Source organism: Malus sylvestris, chromosome 6, assembly GCF_916048215.2.
Source record: "Malus sylvestris chromosome 6, drMalSylv7.2, whole genome shotgun sequence".
In the NCBI taxonomy this organism is placed as follows: Eukaryota; Viridiplantae; Streptophyta; class Magnoliopsida; order Rosales; family Rosaceae; genus Malus; species Malus sylvestris.
Window position 1 is genome coordinate 2,995,451 of NC_062265.1, and position 22,193 is coordinate 3,017,643.

Consider the following 22,193-nt stretch of genomic DNA (forward strand, 5'->3'; position numbering starts at 1 on the left):
TTATTTATTTTTTCATAAAAACATGCATGTGACTCAGGTGGAGAGATATTTTTGTCAATTCGCTGCCTAGGGCTCTTTAGAATCAATTTATGTGAAAGCAAAAGGAATTTTTAATAGCGTTAGAGTAAGGTCCTGAAGAGCAAGGGAAAAGTTGATTTTGAATTAGATTTTGGCAAGGGTTGTTGAAGAATTGAAGTGAAAATTATGCTAAAATCTAGTCCTTCATTTACAATAAATTTCAATTTTTTTTTTTTGTAAGTCAGCAAGTGGGTGTGTGATTAAGGTATTATTCAAATATTAAGTTTTCATACTCTGATGTAGGGAATTGCCGGATTGGGGCTGTACAAACCCCAAATTTGGAGCTATATTGACTGAGGCAGTATTACTTTGCAGTCAATTTGATTCTAGTCAGCCCCATTAAGTGAATTGATGAAAATATCCCTACATGTGACATGTTTTAATGGCAAAATAGATGAAAAGTAACGTAAGTGATAGATTCTAACTTAAGACGGTCTAGTTGGAAAAATTAAAAATTTAGTGGCAATATTGCACATGCTTACAAGGTCAGGTGGTACTTGTGCAAAAAATCTTTGTATTTTTAATATTTAATATTAATTAGACCCGTAAACGGTATGGCTGCTACCATACTTGACCCGTTTAACTATCGTAGACAATGTGCCAATTTCACCACACCCCTTAGATCTTCAGATGGGTAGATGAACATAGAAAGAGAGAGACCAATAATTACCTCAATCATCCTTGGTCATGGCTACAAGCAACCCCTCATCGCCACAGCCGCCACCGCCATCGGTTCCATCTTCTGCCTTCCAGCCAGTTTTTTCAGAACCATATGGTTCTTCCTAAAATACATTGCCGCCATAGTTTGTGCCAACGTCATTGCCACCGCCTGCCACACCCACCACACCCACCACCTCGGCCTAATGATCTGCGGCTTCACTGGCAATCCAAAAATCCAACATTCCAAGCCTGAAGAGGAGTCTCTCTTGGTTCTCGCTCTACTCGCTGCCGCGGCCGACTCATTATGCTCGGCCGTCTTCTCATCCTTTAAAGCTGCCGGCCATGTGAGGCACGACAACAAGCGAGGAGGCTTGCCTGTTAGTGGCCTTGATGCTGCCTGTGAGACACAAGAACCGGCAGCTGTACACTTAATTGGTGGCACCAGACGCAGTTACGAGAAAAATAATGAACTACATCGGTATATATTGTTTTTCTACACCATTTTCAAATGCCGCAATTTGGGAAAAGCGTCGAGAACAAGGTGCTGCACATGGTCATAAACACAAATGCTGCAATTTTCTAGTACAAGTATTGCAAGAGATCACAAAAAGGTCGTTACCAGTGCACAAGACTCCCGCTTTACGCAGGGTCTGGGAGAGGATTGCAAGAGATCACAAATGAAAGGAAAATTGTTCTCCAAATGCTTCAAGACGGATAATCTATATCAATACTTGAAGCTTGAGTCGCATCGAAAAAGTTGTTATTTCTCTCTGATACATTCCAGTATTGCAAAAACGCTCGTAAAAAACTTCTCCAAGCAGTTACAAGTTTAAAAAGACAACTATAGCTGATTGTTCTCATCAGCTAATCAGGTATAGCCTCGAATTGAACTTGTCAATAGTTAAAACCTTCTAGCTGCTAAATCACTGCTTGTTCAAAGGAATCAGAAACGGAAACTAAAGAAAGAAACCGGTAGCACCTACCAGGGGGCTCAAACTTTTAACCGCAAAAATTAAGCTTCTTCATCACTGTAGCATAAGCAGGATGGACAAGGGCAGGTACTCTTAGTCTACGCTTAGATATCTTCGACTGCATAAGATATAAAATTTCATTAATTTCAGGAACAAATTGGTACGTCTAGAGCTCTGTTCTACTAAATACCATTCGTAAATCATGAATGCACCTCAGACCAAAAATAAAATAAAAAATTGTGAATGCACCGTTATAATAATGAGAGAAAAAAGGCACATTTGCAATAAAAGGAACTAAAGTCTGGTAAAGCCCGTTAAGACGCCAACCAGAGATTTAGCTGCACTAATAGAGCAATGGACAAGCATACATACTTGTTCATGTTGCTTCGCAGACAGAGGTGCTAATCAACATATTGATGACCAAAATAAAAAAAATCTACAAATAAGATAGGGGCAAAAGAAAGAGAACTGTGATCCTAATGACGACAATGCCAATTCATCCAGAATTGTTTCACCAGAAACAAACATATACCAAGCAGCATGCGCCACGAAATTAAAGAAATAACTAGTCCAAATTATAATCAACAATCAACGCACCAAGATACCTCCTTTTTTCTATGATGTCTCAAATTAATGGGGGTCAATCCTGTGCTTACAAGACTTTATTTTACTCATATCTTTAAAAATCTTGTACCCTTTAGTGCTCCCAAAATCCGTTATTTAGGAACATTGCAGGCCACGAGATACCAGCTAATGTAACAACTTTTCATCAATTTCATTTAGAATCACAACTCCGGATAAGAGTGTCCTTTTGCTTTTCAAAGCTGTGCAAACAGTGTTGCTGTACGTTCTTATATAGAGAGAGGCTTTCACATCTTCACCGGAAATGGCTGGGGAGAGGAAAGGCTCCATTTTTAAGGGCTTGTATAGGCCATATGCGGGATACTTATAGATAGATATAAACTAAGGGTGTTGGTCGGCAAATGAAAACTGGTTGAAAGGGAATTTTCAGTAGGTAATTGAACTTCAAACTTGCTGAGTACCACTCTAAGTAACAAAAATAGTGAAATAAGAATTCACTTGTTCCGCATGTGACGTCATGACTTGTAGGTTTCAGTAGAGCATATATTGTAACTGGAGCAGTCATTCAAACAACTCTCTTTTTATTATATGTAGAAAACTTTGCAGGAACCTGAAATATGAATAAGCAATATGACAACACCTATCTAATGCTTTGGGACACACCTAACACATAAAAACACACACGTGCTCACATATAGTGCATGTATCTATATAAATATATGAAATGAGAAACCAAGATGATTGACCACCTATATTGCAAGTAGAAGCCACAGTGAGTTTTGTATTGCAAATCCTTCTCAGGGCGATTATTGGATGATTCTTGTCCTTGTCCTTTTGGTCACTCTCAAGCAATTCAGGAGGCTAGAGTACAACCTTAACCTAGTGTAGAACTAACGCAGAATTTTGAACCATCAATGCTTCATTGTCCAGTTGAATATTTCTTGTGGATAATGTTCGCTAGAAAAAGCTGAGTTTGTCAATTCCAGCCACTTGTCTTATGTGAAAAAAGTTTTTTGGAGGGAGGAAGGGGGTTTGGTGCTAGGGCCATGCTGTTTCAGAAATTGTTGTGGTGGTTTGGCTGGAAAGCAATAGGAGGATTTTTATAGGTGTAACTTTTCACATGAGTTTGCTTCAGCTTCCTCTGAGTCTAGGGATTGCTCTTTTCATGGTATTTTCTTCAACTCTAATGCCGTCATCTTCTAGTACAAATTTTTTTTTTCCTTTGGAAAAGAATAATTATTAAAGGTCGTACCCAGTGCACAAGGCTCCCGCTTTACGCAGGGTCTGGGAGAGGTGAATGTCGGCTAGCCTTACCCCAATTTATGGAGAGGCTGCTCCCTAAAAGAATAATTATTAAAAACAAAAATTGCAACCAGTGAACAAGAAAAGAAATCCATCGAATCCAGATACAGTACGGGTGTGTTTGCATGAGGGACTTCGAAGTTCCATGGTACCTAGGCTAAAGTAGTTAGGAATGTGCAAAATAAATATGTGGAAGGAATTTGAAAATGACTAGATGCTATACATTTAAGAAAAGGTGTCATTTTGTCTTCAAAAAGAAAAGGTGTCATTTTGAATTTGTAGTGCATTTGTAGTGTTAGAGTATCTCACTTCTTCTAGTGCTTCTTTAAAAATTAAGCCTAAAGTTCTTCGGGACATTGAAAGTCCCTTGTCTTAACATAGCATACGGAAATTAACAAGACCTACAACAGCCACATAAATAAAAGCTATGAAAGTTACATCATCCATTTACTGCCTTCCAATCTAGCAAGATTGACAAAAGTGAATACCAAAGCCTAAAGTGAAGACCAAAACCTCACCCTTTCCCAAAGCTCTTCTACCCCACCCCCTTATTTACCGTTAAAAATCCTCCTATTCCTCTCCATCCAAACCACCCATATAAGAACCATTCTACAACAGCCCCACAACAATTTAGCCTTTTTTCCTTTGCCGAACCCAGTAATCTTTCCCTAAGCAACTTATTGCACCCTTCTGGGATTACACAACTCACCCCTGCCTCCTCGAATAATGAATGTCACAAATTAGAGCTACTGGTCAGTGAACAAATAGATGATCAACATTCTCTTCTTTCATCTTACACATAATAGACCAATAAGGGGAGAGACGGCAACTGGGTCTTCTTTGTTTATTTTCGGATTACAGATGCTCACTAGTCTGCCCTACATCACTATGTGGTCTCAACAAATGCAAAACGTTTACAAGGAGGAAATCGCCACTAATGTCACGTGTGTGCCATACTGCCATGTCAGCAATGGAGATGGAAAAGTAAAGAAAGATTGAGGTAACTTCACATGCGATTAAAATTTGAGGGGCAAAGTGAGACACGAGTGATATTTCAAGAGGCATCGCGATAAATAACACTATTTTGTATTTTTTACATTCTATCAGCATACTATGCAACTCCGCCTGTGTAAGTTTATCTTACATTGCCTGTCCCAAGCCCGGAAAAAGGAGGAGGAGGAGGACGTCAGGTAGTCGACAGCCGGCACTCCTAGGTTACGTCGAATCCTTATGAAAATAAATCTAGAACGAATTCGCGCTAAAGCTAGGGCATCACCCATAAATGGCGCGCTGTGTGGCCCGAGCACAGTGATAAGTGAGCAAATGTCGCTATATCTCCATCGGCACCGGGATGCAGTGTTAAATGAGCAAGGGGATCTTAGAAACTTCTTTTTGAACAACTCCACTCAAAGTTGTTTGGGAGCATATGCTCCTATCAACTTTACACAGGACACACAAAAAAAGTACTTTGATCCTATTAGACGAGGGAGGGTGAAGAAGCTAGGACAGAAGGTTAGAGTTCAAGAGAGTAGAATGCGTTTAGGAACGTGGAATATAGGAACCTTAACGGGAAAATCTATGGAAGTAGTGGAAGTTATGGTGAGGAGAAGGATAAATATTATGTGCCTACAAGAAACTAAATGGGTTGGTCTTAAGGCAATGGATCTAGAAAACTCAGGTTTTAAACTTTTGGTATTCGGGCACAAATAGAACGAGAAACGGTGTTGGCATCATCGTGGACAAGACCTTGACACAAGATGTTGTAAATGTCAAGAGGGTAGGAGATAGAATCATGGCAATCAAGATTGTAATAGGACAAGAACTCTTCAATGCAATTAGTGCGTACGCAACTCAAGTAGGGTTGGATACGAGTTTGAAGGAGAAATTTTGGGAAGACCTTGGAGACTTGGTGCAAGGAATTGCTCAGACGGAGAAGGTATCTATAGGAGGAGATTTAAATGGACACGTGGGCAAGGAGACAGGCAACTATGGAGGTTTTCATGGTGGCTATGGTTTTGGGGAGAGAAACGAGGATGGGGAAGCTATCTTGGATTTTGCAATGGCATATGATCTCTTCTTAGCCAACACCTTCTTTAAGAAGAGAGAAGAACATTTGATCACCTACAAGAGGGTCGTCAAAAACACAAATAGATTTTCTTCTAATGAGGAAAGGAGATCGTATAACTTGTAAGGATTGCAAAGTTATATCGGGAGAGAGCTTGGCTAATCAACATTGCTTGTTGGTGATGGATGTACATATCAAAATAGAGAGAAAAAAGAATAAGACTTGGAAGTGCCCAAGGACAAGATGGTGGAATCTAAAAGGAGAAAAACGAGTCATTTTCAAAGAGAAAGTAATCACCCAATGCGTGTGGGATAGAGAGGGGGAAGCTAGCCAAATGTGGGATTCCATGGCTAGTTGTATCCGAAAAGTAGCAAAAGAGGTATTAGGAGAGTCCAAGGGCTTTGCTCCACACCAAAAGGAATCTTGGTGGTGGAATGAAGAGGTACAAACAAATGTGAAGGCTAAGAAGGAATGTTGTAAAGCCTTATACAAGGATAGGACCGATGAAAATGGTGAAAGGTATAGAAGAGCGAAGCAAGAGGTGAAGAAAGCTGTGAGAAAAGCTAAGCTAGCGGCTTATGACGATATGTATAAGCGACTAGATACCAAAGAAGGAGAGTTGGATATCTATAAACTAGCTAAAGTAAGGGAAAAGAAGACAAGGGACCTAAACCAAGTGAGGTGCATCAAGGATGAGGATAGAAAGGTTCTTGCTACAGAGAACGCGGTCAAAGACAGATGGAGAGGTTATTTTCATAATCTTTTCAATGAAGGACATGAAAAGAGTACTTCTTTGGGGGAGTTAAGTAACTCAGAAGAGTGTAGAAACTACTCCTTTTACCGCCGAATCAGGAAGGAAAAAGTGGTTGTAGCTTTGAACAAGATGAAGCACAGAAAAGCAGTGGGCCCAAATGATATACCGATTGAAGTGTGTAAAGTCTTGGGAGAGACAGGTATAGCATGGCTCACTGACCTTTTCAATAGGATTTTGAAAATGAAGAAGATGCCAGATGAGTGGCTAAATAGCACTTTGATGCCTATCTACAAGAATAAGGGCGACGTACAAAATTGCATGAACTATAGGGATATTAAGCTAATGAGTCATACAATGAAGCTCTGGGAGAGAGTCATTGAGCATAGATTGACGCAAGAGACACGGATTTCGGACAACCAAATCGAGTTCATGCCAGGGAGCTCAACCATGGAGGCAATTTATCTCTTACGAAGATTGATGGAAAGATATAGAGATGGGAAAAATGATTTACACATGATCTTTATAGATTTGGAAAAAGCGTATGATAGGATCCCAAGAGACATTCTTTGGAGGATTTTAGAGAAGCAAGGAGTACGGGTAACATATATCCAAGCTATAAAGGATATGTATGATGGAGCAAAGGCTGCCATAAGAACTCATGAAGAACAAACCGAAAGCTTCCCCATAACTATAGGGTTACATCAAAGCTTATCCTTAAGTCCTTACCCTTTTGCATTGGTAATGGACGAGTTAACAGGACATATGCAAGATGATATTCCTTGGTGTATGCTTTTCACAGACGATATAGTGTTGATAGATAAAACTCAAGAAGGAGTAAATGCGAAGCTTAACCTTTGGAGATAAGTGTTGGAATTTAAAGGTCTTCGCCTAAGCCGATCAAAGACAGAATATATGGAGTGCAAGTTCAGTGCAAATGGAGGCCAAAATGAGTTAGGGGTGAGGATCAGAGATCAGGAAATACCAAAGAGTGACCGCTTTCGCTACCTAGGATCTATCTTGCAAAAGAACAGAGAATTAGATGGAGACCTCAACCATAGAATACAAGCTGGATGGATGAAGTGGAAGAGTACATCTGGCGTGTTGTGTGACCGTCGTATGTCACTGAAGCTCAAGGAAAAATTTTATAGGACGGCAATAAGGTCGGCGATGCTATATGGCATAGAATGTTGGGCGGTGAAGCATTAACACGTACATAAAATGGGTATAGCGGAGATGAGGATACTTCGTTAAATGTGTGGGCACACGAGAAATGATAAGATTAGGAATGAGGATATCCGAGGTAAAGTAGGAGTAGCCGAAATTGAAGGAAAGATGAGAGAAAATCTGTTACATTGGTTTGGGCATGTGCAAAGAAGGCCTATTGACGCTCCGGTTAGAAGATGTGACTACAGGACAGAGGTTCAGGGCCGAAGGGGTAGAGGAAGACCTAAGAAAACTTTGGAAGAGACTCTAAGAAAAGACTTAGAGTACTTGGATCTAACGGAGGACATGACACAGAACCTAGCGCAATGGCGTTCTAGGATTCATATAGCCGACCCCACTTAGTGGGAAAAGGCTTTGTTGTTGTTGTTGTTGTTGTTGTTGTTGTTGTATCAGCATACTATGCAAGTTTAATACCAAAAACTTTAAAAAAGGAGCTTATAATTGTAAATGTCTATAATTGTAATTGTAGATAAAATTAACAATTAAAGATATTTGACAAGATATCTAGCATATTATAAGAAGACAACCTAAAGTGGACAGGCAGTAGACAGGTAAAACCTTTATACTTCAAATTTGCAGCAGACTATTATTTGACATGATGAAAAAGCTAAACCAGTCAATAATGCATTAGCCTCAAAGAAAGAATTACAGCCGAAGCACTAACAAGACACAGTTATCTTACCTAAGTTTCAACAAAGGATTATCTAACATGAAGAAAATACTACATCACCAGATTCAATAAGTGCATAAAAGCAAGGCACACAGTACCCCAAACGTAATCTAATCACTAGCTCAATTAGTAGGCAACTGAAATGTAGACAAAACTAATTAACATCAGCACCGCAATGCAAACAAAACTAATTAACAAAAGCACCCTAAGAACTGAAAGGATGACCAGAAACAAACTCATCCTTCCCCTTAGCACCTTGAACAATCTCCAAATTCTCTACATCCAAACAACTCAAAATATTTCCAGAACACCACATATCCAGCACCACGCCCCTTTTCCTTCCTCCAAGACTTGGGCTTCTCACAAAGTAATTCAACACAAGATTCAAAGATTGCCCAATTCAAAATGGTCTCCCTAAACAGCCTTGTCCATAAAAGATACACAAGAGGACAATGGAGCATTAAATGATTGAAATTACATGCCAATGAGAAGAAAGATACCAATAACTGTAAAACCAAGGTATGAAATTACATACTCATTACACACTAATATAGCAAACGTAACCTCACTAATATAAAATTATCCTCTATTGAAGCTCACGAATTAGTCTCTGGAATGCTCTAGCCATGTGCAAGAGGTGCCATGACACTGGGCCACCAATTTCTAATATGTATGCCATTAAAAAATGAATAAAAATCTAGGCCACGCAGGTTGCTAGTATCAATTTATTCATGTAAATCGAATATGAGTAAATCTACCTATGGTTACACAAAATTAGCTGTTCAGGGAGATGAATAAGTTAGGTCATTGCACGTGTTTGCTTTTTCCTTTCACTACGAGGACCATAAAAAGGTGTGGACGAATGAGAAGCTCAAAGTTATCTGGGGCTGTTTGGTAATGGCTGTGATTTGGGTGGTTTAGATGGAAAGGACACAAGGACCCCAAATGATGAAGAGAAATTGGTGCTAGGTTCGCAAATTGGTTCCACTTGAGACAAGCAAGACATTCCAGATCTGACAGCAAAGACAGGAAATCTTTCACTTCCTGCTTACCGAAATTACATGGAAGCCAAAAATTCAGACAAAGATAAAGAAGACTGATAGCAATGGCATCATTAAGTATAAAGGTTTTACCTATGGTTACACAATATTAGTTCACAAGCATCGACTTGAACCACTAGCTGCGATCTTGGGATTCCAGACATTCTCATGCAGCCCATCCCCCAAAGGAATTTTGACAATGTCTGGAACTTCCACAACCACATCCCAAGAATAATTTCATTTCTTTACTACCCTTAAGGCTCCTTTTTCCTTAACTCGAGCCAACTCATTCCATTACTAAGTGATCCTTCTTTCCTTCTGTCACCCCTTCTCACAAAAAGTTTATCATTATCCATTCCAATCTCCCTCCTCACAAATGAAAGTGTTTTTGTTACTATTTAAATTAAAGGAACAACAACAATACAGCCCTTCATTAGCTAAGATACTGTTCAAAAGGTCCTGTATAGTTTATCAGTAATTCGTGTTAACACGGCAATTGGAATTCAAGTTCAGAAGTTGGGTGGTTAATTTTGTGTTCAGCTCAAAATTTATCAGGTTCATATTTTCTCAACTCAAACTCAACCTGAGCTTTTTTTAACCTGTCCATATGGGCAGAAAGTTTGGATTGGCTTCATGGAGTTCAGGCAGAGCCCGTTCAAGTTGCACCAATACATGCATCACCAAACCATTTCCAGAGAATTAAAAGTTAATCTAAATTAGCAAAGAAATTTGGCCCCCAAAAAGAAAATGTCACCAAAGAAATTTTCTTGTGTAGTTGTGTACAGTATGTGAAACGAAATTCACCATCCCGCATGTAGTAGAGCATTCATTCATATAGACTTCAAAACATGACTGAAATTTACTACTTGCTAGATGGGAATTGACCAACTGTACATACGAAACCCAAGCTTTGAATAATCAAAATGCAAAGCACACCTTCGAATGGGCATTGTGCCGCTTGCCCGCCCTCCACCGCCGAATAGTCCCATCATTCATTGTCCTAAACCTGGACTTGTAAGACCTGATCATGAAATTTCAAAACCACTTATTACCCAAAACTGTAATAACATTTCCAAAAGGAGAAAACAAATCACATAATATGATGGCTGAGAAAACAAAAACCTACGAGTAAGACTTCAATTTGGTTTTCTTTAACTTGGATGTGACGGGAGTCATCGGCTTTCTCCGCTTCTTACGCTCCCTTGACGAAACGTGCCGCACTTGAACCATCTTAACATACACAAACACCACACCACTTCTCTTCAAAACACTGGTATATAATTGCACATCAATGCACATAACAATACCATATCTAGACCCCCAATTCACATTGCCCTTTGATCGATTACAAAACAGACCAAAATCAAATAAAACCCCCAACTAAGTCCGGTATTTGCTGCAAAATTTTCTTCATTTCCTAATGATTCAAGAACACGAATATATCTTTCTCAGGCATTTTCTCAGTAACCAAACAGGGAAGACCACCCACTGAAAAAACCCAACTTACCGAGAAAGGGAATGGCGAGGAGCGAAGAGCAGTGACAGCCAGTGAAGGTTGGGTCGGTGAATGGGCACTGAAAAGGGACCTGACGATCCATCTGTTATCAATTGATGCGAAAGGGAGAGGCTGGTGAAGCAGCGGAGGGCAAGACCGAAGCAATGAAGGAGAAGAGAGAGATGATGGGAGAGTTTGGGCTGAGTGCACAGAGAAAGAACGAAGCTTGGAGAATAATCTCTGCATCGCCATGGTTTCGTCCTCCAGAGCAAAAGGGTTTTACAGAGCCTTACCCAGCCAGCCGCTATTGGGTTTTAGAGCTTCTCTTTCGATTCGGGAATGCAAAAATGCGAGCGACTCTGTTCGGTATTTCAGTCACTGGAGACTGGCTTCCCCATCCAACGGTCAGATATTATTCTCTCTTCACATCTGACCGTCGAATGATAAATGTATGGCATACAAGCACCTACCGTATAAATTTCTGAGTCACAATCATAAAGCACTGACGAGGTCATGTCACTTCAGTTATATTTGTAAATAGCAACCGATAAAAAGACATAACTCATATACAAGATAAACTCAATCCAGCAATTCATCAGTAACAAAATTACTTTCAGGCAAATTTACAAAATCAACTTTGATGAATAAGAGCATGGTATACATTACCAAACTTCTAAAAGATCCACTTTTGCATTTAAAATTAGTTGTATTATAAGCGTAGATTCTTATTCCATAATAATTTTCCTAATTCTATTATTCCATGCAAGTTGCATCCTGATAAAAACACCTCTTACTTTAGTACATAGAATCTCACTTCGACCAAGATTAACACAGAAATCAGAGATCCATGCACTCAACGAGTTTATAAGGACATCATTCTCCTTGCGTTTGATTTTTAAAACCCACTTGTTCCCAACGGCTTTATACCCAAGCGGAAGGTCAACTAACTCCCAAACAATATTCTTATCCTTGGTGCTCATCCCTTCCTTTATTGTATTTATCCATTTATCTTTGGCAGTTGAAGGCAACACTTATTTGTAAGAAGAAGGTTCATCTTATTCTGAAAGTATGAAAATGTAGGCTTCCCCAGCCTCAAAATGACATTTGGGAATGTGGTCTCTTTTGCTCCTTCAAACTCCTCCAATAGGTGGGCATATTCTCTTGAGTGTCTAAGGGTACACTCCTACTAGGATGAAGTCTTCCTACATCATCTTTAGAGCAAGTCCACCCATGGACATTGCTCGGGGACATGGGAGAGGAAAGGGCCCGAGGCCTTGTGAACTTGCTCCAGCCTTGAAAGAGCCCGAGCGGAGGTGAGGCCCGAGCTCCGGGCCTGTGACGAGCTGACAACCCGAGCCCCCAAGTGGGTATGACGCCAGCCCTGGCGTCTGCCCCTTTTTTTTTTTTTTCTGTCAGGCGCGTGCACCCCACTAGCGTGTGGGGGCGCATCGCCCGACCAATTTTCAGAAAAGTCAGTCAACTTTTCAGACAGAAAAGTTACCGTTGGGAAGCCACGTGGCTTCCCACTGTCCGTTCGATCTCAACGACTCTTTAATTTGGACCGTTGGATCTCAACGGTAAAAAAAATAAAAAAAAATATTATTTAATATCAACCGTTCGATCTAAGATCAACGGTCGATATTAATATGCTTTATAAATAAAAGAAAAATAGTTTTAAAATTAAGAAAAGTTACCGTTGTGACACGTGGCACAATCTGAAGTGTTGGAATTTAATTTTTTTTAAATCCAACGGCATAGATTAATTATTTGAATAAAAAAATTTAAAAATTGTAAAAAATTCGAAAAAAAATATCTGAAAATTAAAAAAAAAATGTTTCTACTTTTCTATAAATACTTTCTCATTATCATCTACTTTACACCACAATTTCTTATTTTCTCAACTACTTTCAATCACATTTATATCTTTCTCTCAAAGTTTCAATCCAATTTTTTTCAACAAAATGACTACTGATGCAGCACGAATTGGACACTTTTTGAAGATGTTGCATTGTGTACTAGCTGGGTTGAAGTTACTCATAGTTCCCGTACAGGTAATGAGATGCAGTTACGAGAAATGTGGAGTCTTATCCATACCAATTATCTTGAAAAAATAGGTTGGAGTAGAACCAAAGAATCGATGTCTAGTCGTTGGAAATTACTTAGCCAATCGTTTAGTATTTGGAGAGACGCCTTGGCACAAGCAAGTAGTAATTTTCGAAGTGGGGAAAATTACACGGATCAGGTAATAATATATTATTTATTTGTTTGTACTATACCCAAATTTACATTGTAATTATTTGTTTGTATTATTTATTTGTTACATACTTTAATTATAATTATTTGTTTGTATTATTTATTTGTTACATACTTTGATTATAATTTTTTGTTTGTATTATTTATTTGTTTCCTACTTTAATTATAATTATTTGTTTGTATTATTTATTTGTTACCTACTTTAATTATAATTATTTGTTTATATTATTTATTTGTTACATACTTTGATTATAATTTTTTGTTTGTATTATTTATTTGTTACCTACTTTAATTATATTTATTTGTTTGTATTATTTATTTGTTACATAGTTTAATTATATTTATTTGTTTGTATTATTTATTTGTTACCTACTTTGATTATAATTATTTCTTCTCCCCCATTGTGTAGCTAATTCAAGCACAAGCTTGGTATGGTGCCAAAACCAAAAGCAAAAATAAATCATTCAACCGGTGGGAATGTTGGAATATTGTCAAAGATTGTCCTAAATTCAGAGTTGTGCCTGTCGGTCCAGAAGTTGTCATGAACAGCACCCCACTATACTCTACATCTGATAATGGCTCGCATGAAGATGATGCAGAAGAAGTGCCTGAAACGTCCATCCCTAAACAAGCGTCGGGTTCGACCCGTTATCCAATTAGGCCTCAAGGTAAGAAGGCTTCAAAGAGAAAAGGAAGTGCTTCCAAGCATGATTATGCAAAGTACATGGAAGAACTTACTCGCCATAGTGAATTGACTTTGGCGCGGGAAATTGCGAAATTTGAGGCTGATAAGGCTAGAGAGGAGGCAAAAGTTGCAGCTGTGGAGAGAAAATTTCAAGCTAATCAGAGAGAAAGAGAGCTACTTGGAAAGAAAGGGAACTGGTTAGAAAATAAAGAATGGCTCAACGAGATCGTGAGATTATGAACACACCTTTAAAAGGGAAGTCTCCAAATTCTAAATATTTTTGGAAGTCGGAGAAAGAGGATGTGGTGCGTAGGAGGCGTGCAAGAGAAGCGAGAGCAAGAGGAGATGGTCCTAACAGCACAAATTGGTTAAGTGATGATGAATATAGTACTTTTTGTAATCGGAGCCCATAGTTTTCCAATCACCTTGGGTTGTAATTTATTATTTATTTAATTGAGTATTTTTATGTTGTTTCCAATTTATTGAATTTAGTACTTTATTTAAAGTGAGAGTAAATTTATTTAATATGGTAATATATTTATACTATAAGAGAATCTTTATTCAAATGACATAAACACACCAAATAAAAAACTCACGAAATGAACACCAAATAAAACGTACCAAATAAAATTACATAAACACACCAAATAATAAAAACCTCACTAAGATAAAACACACCAAATAAAATTACATAAACACACCAAATAATAAAAACCTCACTAAATGAACTAAAATAAAACACACCAAATAAAATTACATAAACATACCAAATAAAAAAACCTCACTAAATGAACTTAATTATCTTCAGCTTGTTTCAATGCCCACTGGTGCTCTATCAAGTCATTTTGCCTGGCATTGTGCATGTCTGGCCTTTGAAATGCAATATATCGTTGAATGACCCTATCATTGTAACGTCCATCCCTTTCTAATGGCTCATGTTGCACGGGCTCATCGGTAGCGTCATGAGCACAATATATACGTGTTCTTGAATTGTTCATCGTGTATGGCTTATATTCATCAACGGTTTCATAATCGTACTCATCTTCCACAATCATGTTGTGAAGAATGATGCACGTCATCATGATGGATCGAAGCGACTCTACATCAAACAATCTGGCAGCACCCCTAACGATCGCCCAGCGAGCTTGAAGGATACCGAAACAACGCTCCACATCCTTCCTACACCCCTCTTGACACCTTGCAAAGTGTTTTTCCTTTGCACTTCGCGGATGTAACACTATTTTGACAAATGTTGACCACCTTGGGTAAATGCCGTCAGCTAGGTAGTATGGCTCGTCGTACATACGTCCGTTAACCTCATACATGACTTTTGGTGCCTTTCCTTGCAGGACATCGTTGAACACTGGGGATTGGGCAAGGACGTTGAGGTCATTTTGAGCTCCCGGAACCCCGAAAAAGGCGTGTCAAATCCATGTATCAAAAGATGCCACCGCCTCCAAAATGATACTTTTTGCCCCTTTTTAATCTCCATAAGCGCCTTGCCATGCACTTGGACAGTTTTTCCACGTCTAATGCATACAATCATCCTAGGAAAACCTCGCATCTCGACCTTCTTCAGAAGCCTTTCCAAGTCCATGTGAGTAGATTTCCGAATGTACTCTGCGGTGTAGATATATTTGATTGCTCCACAAAACCTCATCACGGACTCAAGAATGGTTTATTTCCCCATCCTCGCTATCTCATCCACTTGGTCTGCAGCTGCTCTATACGCAAGCATCCACAGCGCAACAGTAATTTTTTGCTCGAGAAGGAGACCCATAGCACCACAAGCATCCTTCTTTTGCACAAAGTAAGAATCATGGTTGCAAACAACAATCATGATTTTGTTAAACAAATTTCGTTTCATTCTAAAACGACGTCTGAAGTACGTATCAGGAAATGCACTATTATGGACAAAATAATCGTCCAACAGCTCATCACCTCGTTGTTGCCTGCTTCTATCAAGGTTTTTGGAATGGGTGAGCCTGCATATCTGACCCACAACTTGGATGACTCGACGAGAATGTGAGTCTTTGTCCATTCTTGCTTCATCATCTCTTATTCTCTGCTCATCATCCTCTTCCTTATCATTTTGGGCTATATGGAGATTGAACATTCCTTCATATTAGTTAAGCAATTCTTCCTCTTCTTGATCGATGTCCCACATCATGCTTGAAGAAGAAGACATTGTAAGTAGAAACTATGAATAATGATAAAGATTTTGATTTGGTGACAAAGGAAGCAAAAACTATGAATAATGATAAAGGTATTGAGAAAATTGGTGTGAGATTGGGCAAGGACGGATGATGGATTATATGGAGGATTCTGAAATGATTAGGTTGTAGATAGTGCCACGTGACATGCCGTCATTCGTTAAAAATCTCATCGAAATCTATCTTAAAAGATTCTGAAAAGATAACGACACGTGGCACGACGGCATTGGATAAAAATCTTATCGAAATCCATCACCAATAATTATCTTTTTGGATAATGACACGTGGCGCAATGAGAACGATTTAAAATCTGATCGAAATCTATCCTCAAATATTCTGAAAAGATAACGACACGTGACACGATGACACTGGATAAAAATCTTATCGAAATCTATGACCAATAATAGTTGTTTTGGGTAAATGACACATGGCGCAAAGAGAACGATTAAAATATCTTATCCGAAATTACCAATAAATTTATTTAGTATTATTTTGTAAAAAAAAAAAATTAATAATATTTTATTACCTATTGCCAGGGCTATTCAAGTGCAAAAGTGAAGATGCAAAAGACAGTTACTGTTCATTAGGGCAATTACTGTTCACAGGGTGGATTGAATAGTGGATTGCTTGGGGAGAGGGCTCTAAGGGTAGAGTTGCTCTTAGCAACCATCGGCTTAGAAATTAACTCCTTTCATTCGCTTGAAGATGTTGTGAGTTTATCTTGCTCCAACTTATGGAGAACAAGTTTCTTGACCGTATCACCAAGTTTTGGGAAGTCATTCTCTATGAATTCCACATCACATGACTCGATCTTGATTCTCCCTCAATCTAGATGTTCACCATACATCACATAACCTTTCGAGTTTTTACAATATTTTATAAAGATATGTTTATTCGCTCTAGGACCTAACTTTCCAAACTTATGTGATGGATATGAACAAAACCAGAACAACCCCATGAACGCAAATTACCCAGATTGGGTTTTCACCATTCCAAAGTTGGTATGAGATTATTTCCTTAAAGAAGTTCGTGCATTGAACCCACAGACCCCGAGGGCCAGAGGTAATTCCTTGAGGCAACACTGCATGCTCTTCTAAAAAACATGACTTGACCTTAACAATTCATTTAAGAAGTCTGCTGACTGGTGATTTTATAGATTATTTTGACCCTTTTCTCACTTTTGGTTATTATAGCGTTTTAGCCAAGGCTATTTCTAACTACGGAATTTCACCGAGTGCTAAGGGGCTACCCCAACTCAAAAATATTTTTCGTTTTGAGAGGGTTGGGGGGGGGTCGATGTCTATTGTAGGTAGTTTTACGTTTACATTACAAATAAACTATTTCCATGGCCTTGAACAGTAATCACAAAAGAGCAACATTTTCTTTGCTCCAAGGCTTGTCCTCAAATTTCACCAAGTGCTATAATCTTAAATTTTAATGCCTTTCTGCTAGTCATATTTACAAGTCACCATGCCAATATGTGTACAATTGGTTTTGTTTTATTTGAAATCTTTAGAATTTGTTATCAAAATGTAATTAAGTTTTTTGGTGAAAATTTGAGGTTTACTGTGGCATTAGCAATTTCAAAATATGAGAGTTGTCAATGAATGATTGAACGTTTGGGTTCAAAATTGCTGATTGAAAGGAGAAGTTGGATTGTGATACCGTCCGTAAGATATTCCTTCAAGCAATGAGCAACTTTGATGGTGTACAGGTACTTGATATATTCCAATGCTCATGTACTCTGACGCAAACTCAATTGGAACTTTTTCAGTATTCAAAACATTATATTTCTCCTAGTCACTTATGGATTGCTTGGAAGTCCAATTGCGACTTTGTAATATTACGTTAGAATATCATGTGCCCACTAGGGTTTAGTGAATTTGAGTAATATGGGCAAAATGGGCTTAGTGAATTTAAGGAAGTATAGATACATAAGGATTTACAATGGGCATATGATGGGCGTATCATATTAGGGTTATGTACTCTATATAAGTAAGGACTCCCAATTTAGTATTGTAATTTACTGTGTAGAAACCAATACAAGAATTCTTAGTAGCATGCATTGAGGGATTCAACAAGAATAAGATGTTATTGGAACTCAGCGATCCAGGATAGTAGTCTAGTGTGTTTTAATTATATGAACATCTTAAATTAACGACATAGACATGATTGTTTTTTCGTCGCCACAGTAAAACGTCATCTGCTATAAAAGATAATGATTAGTTGTCATGCATCACAATAAACTGTCCACTTTTCATGTATCATGACAAATATAATTGTCATTTTGATGTTGTTATGAAGATTCAAAAAGGAGGCACATTATTTCTATACAGTTTATAACTATCATCATCTAAAACAAAGGAAATAGAGGGCACTAGACTGCATGACCAAAAAACTCAAGCGGAGGGAGGAAAGTCAACAAAACATCGTCTGCAGTATTTCCTTCACGGCCGTTCAGCGGGTACCGTTTGGTATGTGTGACGGAAGGGAATGGAGTGGGACAAGGCGTTTTGTTCTATGTTTGGTGCGCCTAAAACGGGTGGAATGCGCTGTTCCACGCGACGAATTTTGGATGAATTTTCGTTCCGTCTCATCCCCTGGAACGACTCATTACACATCCGTGGAACACAAAATTATAACCTCTGCGTCTCTTTCTTCTTCCTCCTTGTTTCCATCCGAGGGCATATTTGCCCCCTCTCCGTTGTGTCACGTCTTGTCCCGTCTGGTCTCGTCTGGTGTCATCCCATTCCGTTCTATCTCGTCTCATCTGTATACTAAACGATAAATTCACTACAGTTTGTAATTAAGAAAAAATATAAATTGACAGATTACGATTTAACGGAATGACCAAAATTATAATGTTTATGTACCTTGTGCGGATTTGATTACCGCCGATCTTTCTTCATAACATATAATAATTTAGTCTATTAAGCTATTGTTTATCTTAAAAATAATATATAATCTTGTACAATTATTAGAGATTGTCATAAAAAAAAAAAAAAAAAAAGTACATAAAATCAGATGGCGGATTATATGGCGTAACTCTAGCAAATTCCATTATGACATGCAGCTTTCCCGCCGCACAGAACAGGTGGAACGTAAAAAGAGACAAAGAAATCCAGTGGCATGATTAGGATCCTCTCCGGATCATTTTTACGGGAATCCTATGGGTTCTCATATCATAATCGTTTATTGTATATCGTGCAATCAGTTTTTATTAGTTACTATTTATATTTAATTTTAAATAAATAAATTTTAAATAATTTCTAACCGTACGATGTACGATAAATGGTAAGAATATGAGAATTCTTAAAATCCTCACAACTTGAATCTGAATAGGATCCATCTCTGAATGAGATATCCTTTTATTTTATTTTAATTCCTGTATTAATGCAATACATTGACAAGAAGCAATGCCAATCAATTAGCTGAATAAATTGGATTTGATGCCATACAAAAGCAACAACGAGCCCCCACCCTTTTTTCTCCTCCTCGATTAATACTGATAACAACTTATATAACACGGATTGTTTTTTATCCTCAATCAAACGTCATCTACAAGATACCACGATGACATTATGAATACAATGACACAAGTAGTCAACTACGTCAACTAATCACGCTTGCACATGCAACTAAAATAATAAGAAAACAGAAGAAAACCCATGACCCAAGCACACAAAAAGCACACAATAAAGGAAGAATAAAATACACAAGAAAAATGATAAGTTTAGCCATGTTTGGATGAAGAAATTTAAGATTATTTAGGAATTTTAAAATGACGAAAATTTAAATAATGGAATTTTATTCTATAGAATTTGTGAATTTTCTTGTTTGGGTAACCTAAAAAAACAATAGAATTGAATACGAAATTTGTTGTTTTTAAACTCTCAATCATAGAAATTGGAAAATGACACTTATTTACATGGAATTTAAACTTGGGAATTCGAGGTCCCAAATTCCAAGTTTTTTTCCATGCGGAAATTCTAAATTTCTATTTTTATGAATCCAAATAAGGGAATTTGTGCATGTCAATTTATAAATTCTGTCTTTAATTCAAATTTCAAGTTTATTTCCTTTATCCAAACATAGTGTAAGACACAATATTTTTTGCCACTTATACTACTTTTTAGTAATATTATTTTTTACTTGTAAGTGAAAAGTTTAATATTCGATTCTCATTAAAAGAGAATTTAAATCAAATTATTATTAGTTTATTGTGAAATTTAACTGCTTTATGATAATGTTAATGTAAATAATATCATTTGTTAGATAGATAAAAAGACACAAACAGCCTTTGGACTAGGAGTTCACTTAGGCCATCTCCAACCGAAGGGTCCAGAGGGCCAGATGGTCGAAAATAGCCCGAAAATTGTCTCCAATCGAGGGCTAGGCTAGAGGGCTCTGGAATCTGGGTGGGCCACATGGAATCGGGGAGGGTTAGAGGCCTGGCTCCAGCCAACCAGCCCGGGGTTGGCCATTTTTTTTTTAATTTTTTGTTATTTTTGTTGGTTCTAGCCGACAGAAATAATATATACTATATTATTAGTGTCGGTTATAACCGACAGGAGTTCTTAAATTTTTTTTTGAATCCAACGGCTAGCTGGCGCTAGTTACCGTTGGATTCAATTTTTTTTTTTTTTAGGTTTTTAAGGCCTTTTTTTTGTTTTTTTTTTTAAATTCTCAAAAATTCTATTTTTTTTCATATAAATACCTAAACCATTCATTCACCATGTCTCACAAAATTTTCACCATTCCTACACCATTTCAATTCTCATATTTTCCTTCATCTTTCAAAAATCTATTCTTCAATTTTTTCAATAATTTTCAAATGATCTCGTCTGCAATGAAAGGTAGGGATTGGACCCGAAAAGAAGATGAATCTCTTTGCAAGGCTTATAGATGGGTGTCAGAAGATAGTGTGAGGGGGAATTGTCAAACAAATGACGGTGTTTGCACTCGTGTGTCCAAAAAAATACTTAGAGTTCTATGAAGGCACCACTCCAGTGAATATTCGAAACCACGAGAGTTGTTCTTCAAGATGGAAGAAACATCTTCAGCCAAGTTTGAACAAATGGCATCAAGCATTGTTAGCAGTCGTAAGTAGACATGAAAGGGGCTCTAATTACTACGACGAAGTAAGTGTTTTCACAATTTATTTTAAATATTTAATTATATTACATTTAATTTCATAAATTAATTTCCTTTAATTTTTTTCTAGGTACGCCAAGCGGATGAATTATATATGGAGAGTAGCTTGAAACCCTTTCAGTTTCACAGTTGTTGGGAAATTTGTAAAGGGTGGGTATTATTTGAAGATCCACCACAGAGAGCTCATACGCCGGTGTTCGGAACTACATCCTCAATTGCAGATATGAATGAAGATGGATCTCCAACCATTCAACAAATAAGGGTAGAAAATCTGTCTTCGGGTGAAGGTTCCATACCTAGGGCTATGGGACGAAACAAGGCGCGAAGGTTGAAGGAAAACAGCAAGGCAAATGATGATTACGCCGCTCAACATGAAGTGGCGGCCTCATTGCAATTATTGGAGAAGCAAAATGCCCTTGAGGCGGAAGAAAGGAAATGTAGGCATGAAGAACGGGCCAAACAAATACAAGAAGAGATGGATGATAAGAATATGGAAAGGAACAATTCGAATTACACTCCAATGAGTAAGACCTATTTTGATAGGAAAAAAAAAGAAATTATGAGCCGATGGCAGTTGTTTACCTCTGACTATACTCCTACGATGGCGGATGATGAAGATGATGTTGATTATAAATATTAAATTTAAGTTATTGTAGTTTTTAAATTTAAGTTAATATTGTTTTCAAATTTAATTTGTAGTTTTTAAATTTAAATTATCGTTTTTAAATTGTAGTTGTAGTTTTTAAATTTAAGTTGATGTAGATTTTAAATTTAAATAATAAATTATGTTTGGTCCTATGGTCCTCGGTTGGAAACGATGTTTTGTGACAGGACTAAAACGAGCCATCTGGACCTTTGGCCCCTGGTTGGAGACGGAAGCAAATATGATTATGTATTGTTCATTAATATATTAGAGAATTTTGGAGGATCAGAGGGCTCGTTTGAATCTTTGGCGAACCATAGTTAGAGATGACTAAGGAAACATAACAGATCACGAGAAACCCACTTTTGTACAAATTGTACCAAATACAAAAATATATTACACAA

General features: G+C 37.7%; 1 protein-coding gene across 1 annotated transcript; it reads right to left on the reverse strand.

Moving 5' to 3' along the window:
• Positions 1-1,416: 1,416 nt before the first annotated feature.
• LOC126625277 (uncharacterized) lies at positions 1,417-11,242 on the reverse strand. The gene is made up of 4 exons (XM_050294372.1): positions 10,854-11,242; positions 10,473-10,576; positions 10,283-10,367; positions 1,417-1,827 (listed from the first exon to the last, which is right to left on the reverse strand). Exons 1-4 carry the CDS (start codon positions 11,091-11,093, stop codon positions 1,738-1,740), a joined length of 519 nt encoding a protein of 172 aa, XP_050150329.1. The 5' UTR covers positions 11,094-11,242; the 3' UTR covers positions 1,417-1,737.
• Positions 11,243-22,193: the final 10,951 nt, after the last annotated feature.

What these genes read in the sequence shown, in the direction of transcription:
- LOC126625277 (XM_050294372.1), bottom strand. Translation starts at nt 11,093, where the DNA reads ATGGCGATGCAGAGATTATTCTCCAAGCTTCGTTCTTTCTCTGTGCAC. An exon ending in CCTCGCCATTCCCTTTCTCG is followed by an intron (nt 10,577 to 10,853) that starts GTAAGTTGGGTT and finishes GTGTATGTTAAG; the next exon opens with ATGGTTCAAGTGCGGCACGT. An exon ending in ACCAAATTGAAGTCTTACTC is followed by an intron (nt 10,368 to 10,472) that starts GTAGGTTTTTGT and finishes TTTCATGATCAG; the next exon opens with GTCTTACAAGTCCAGGTTTA.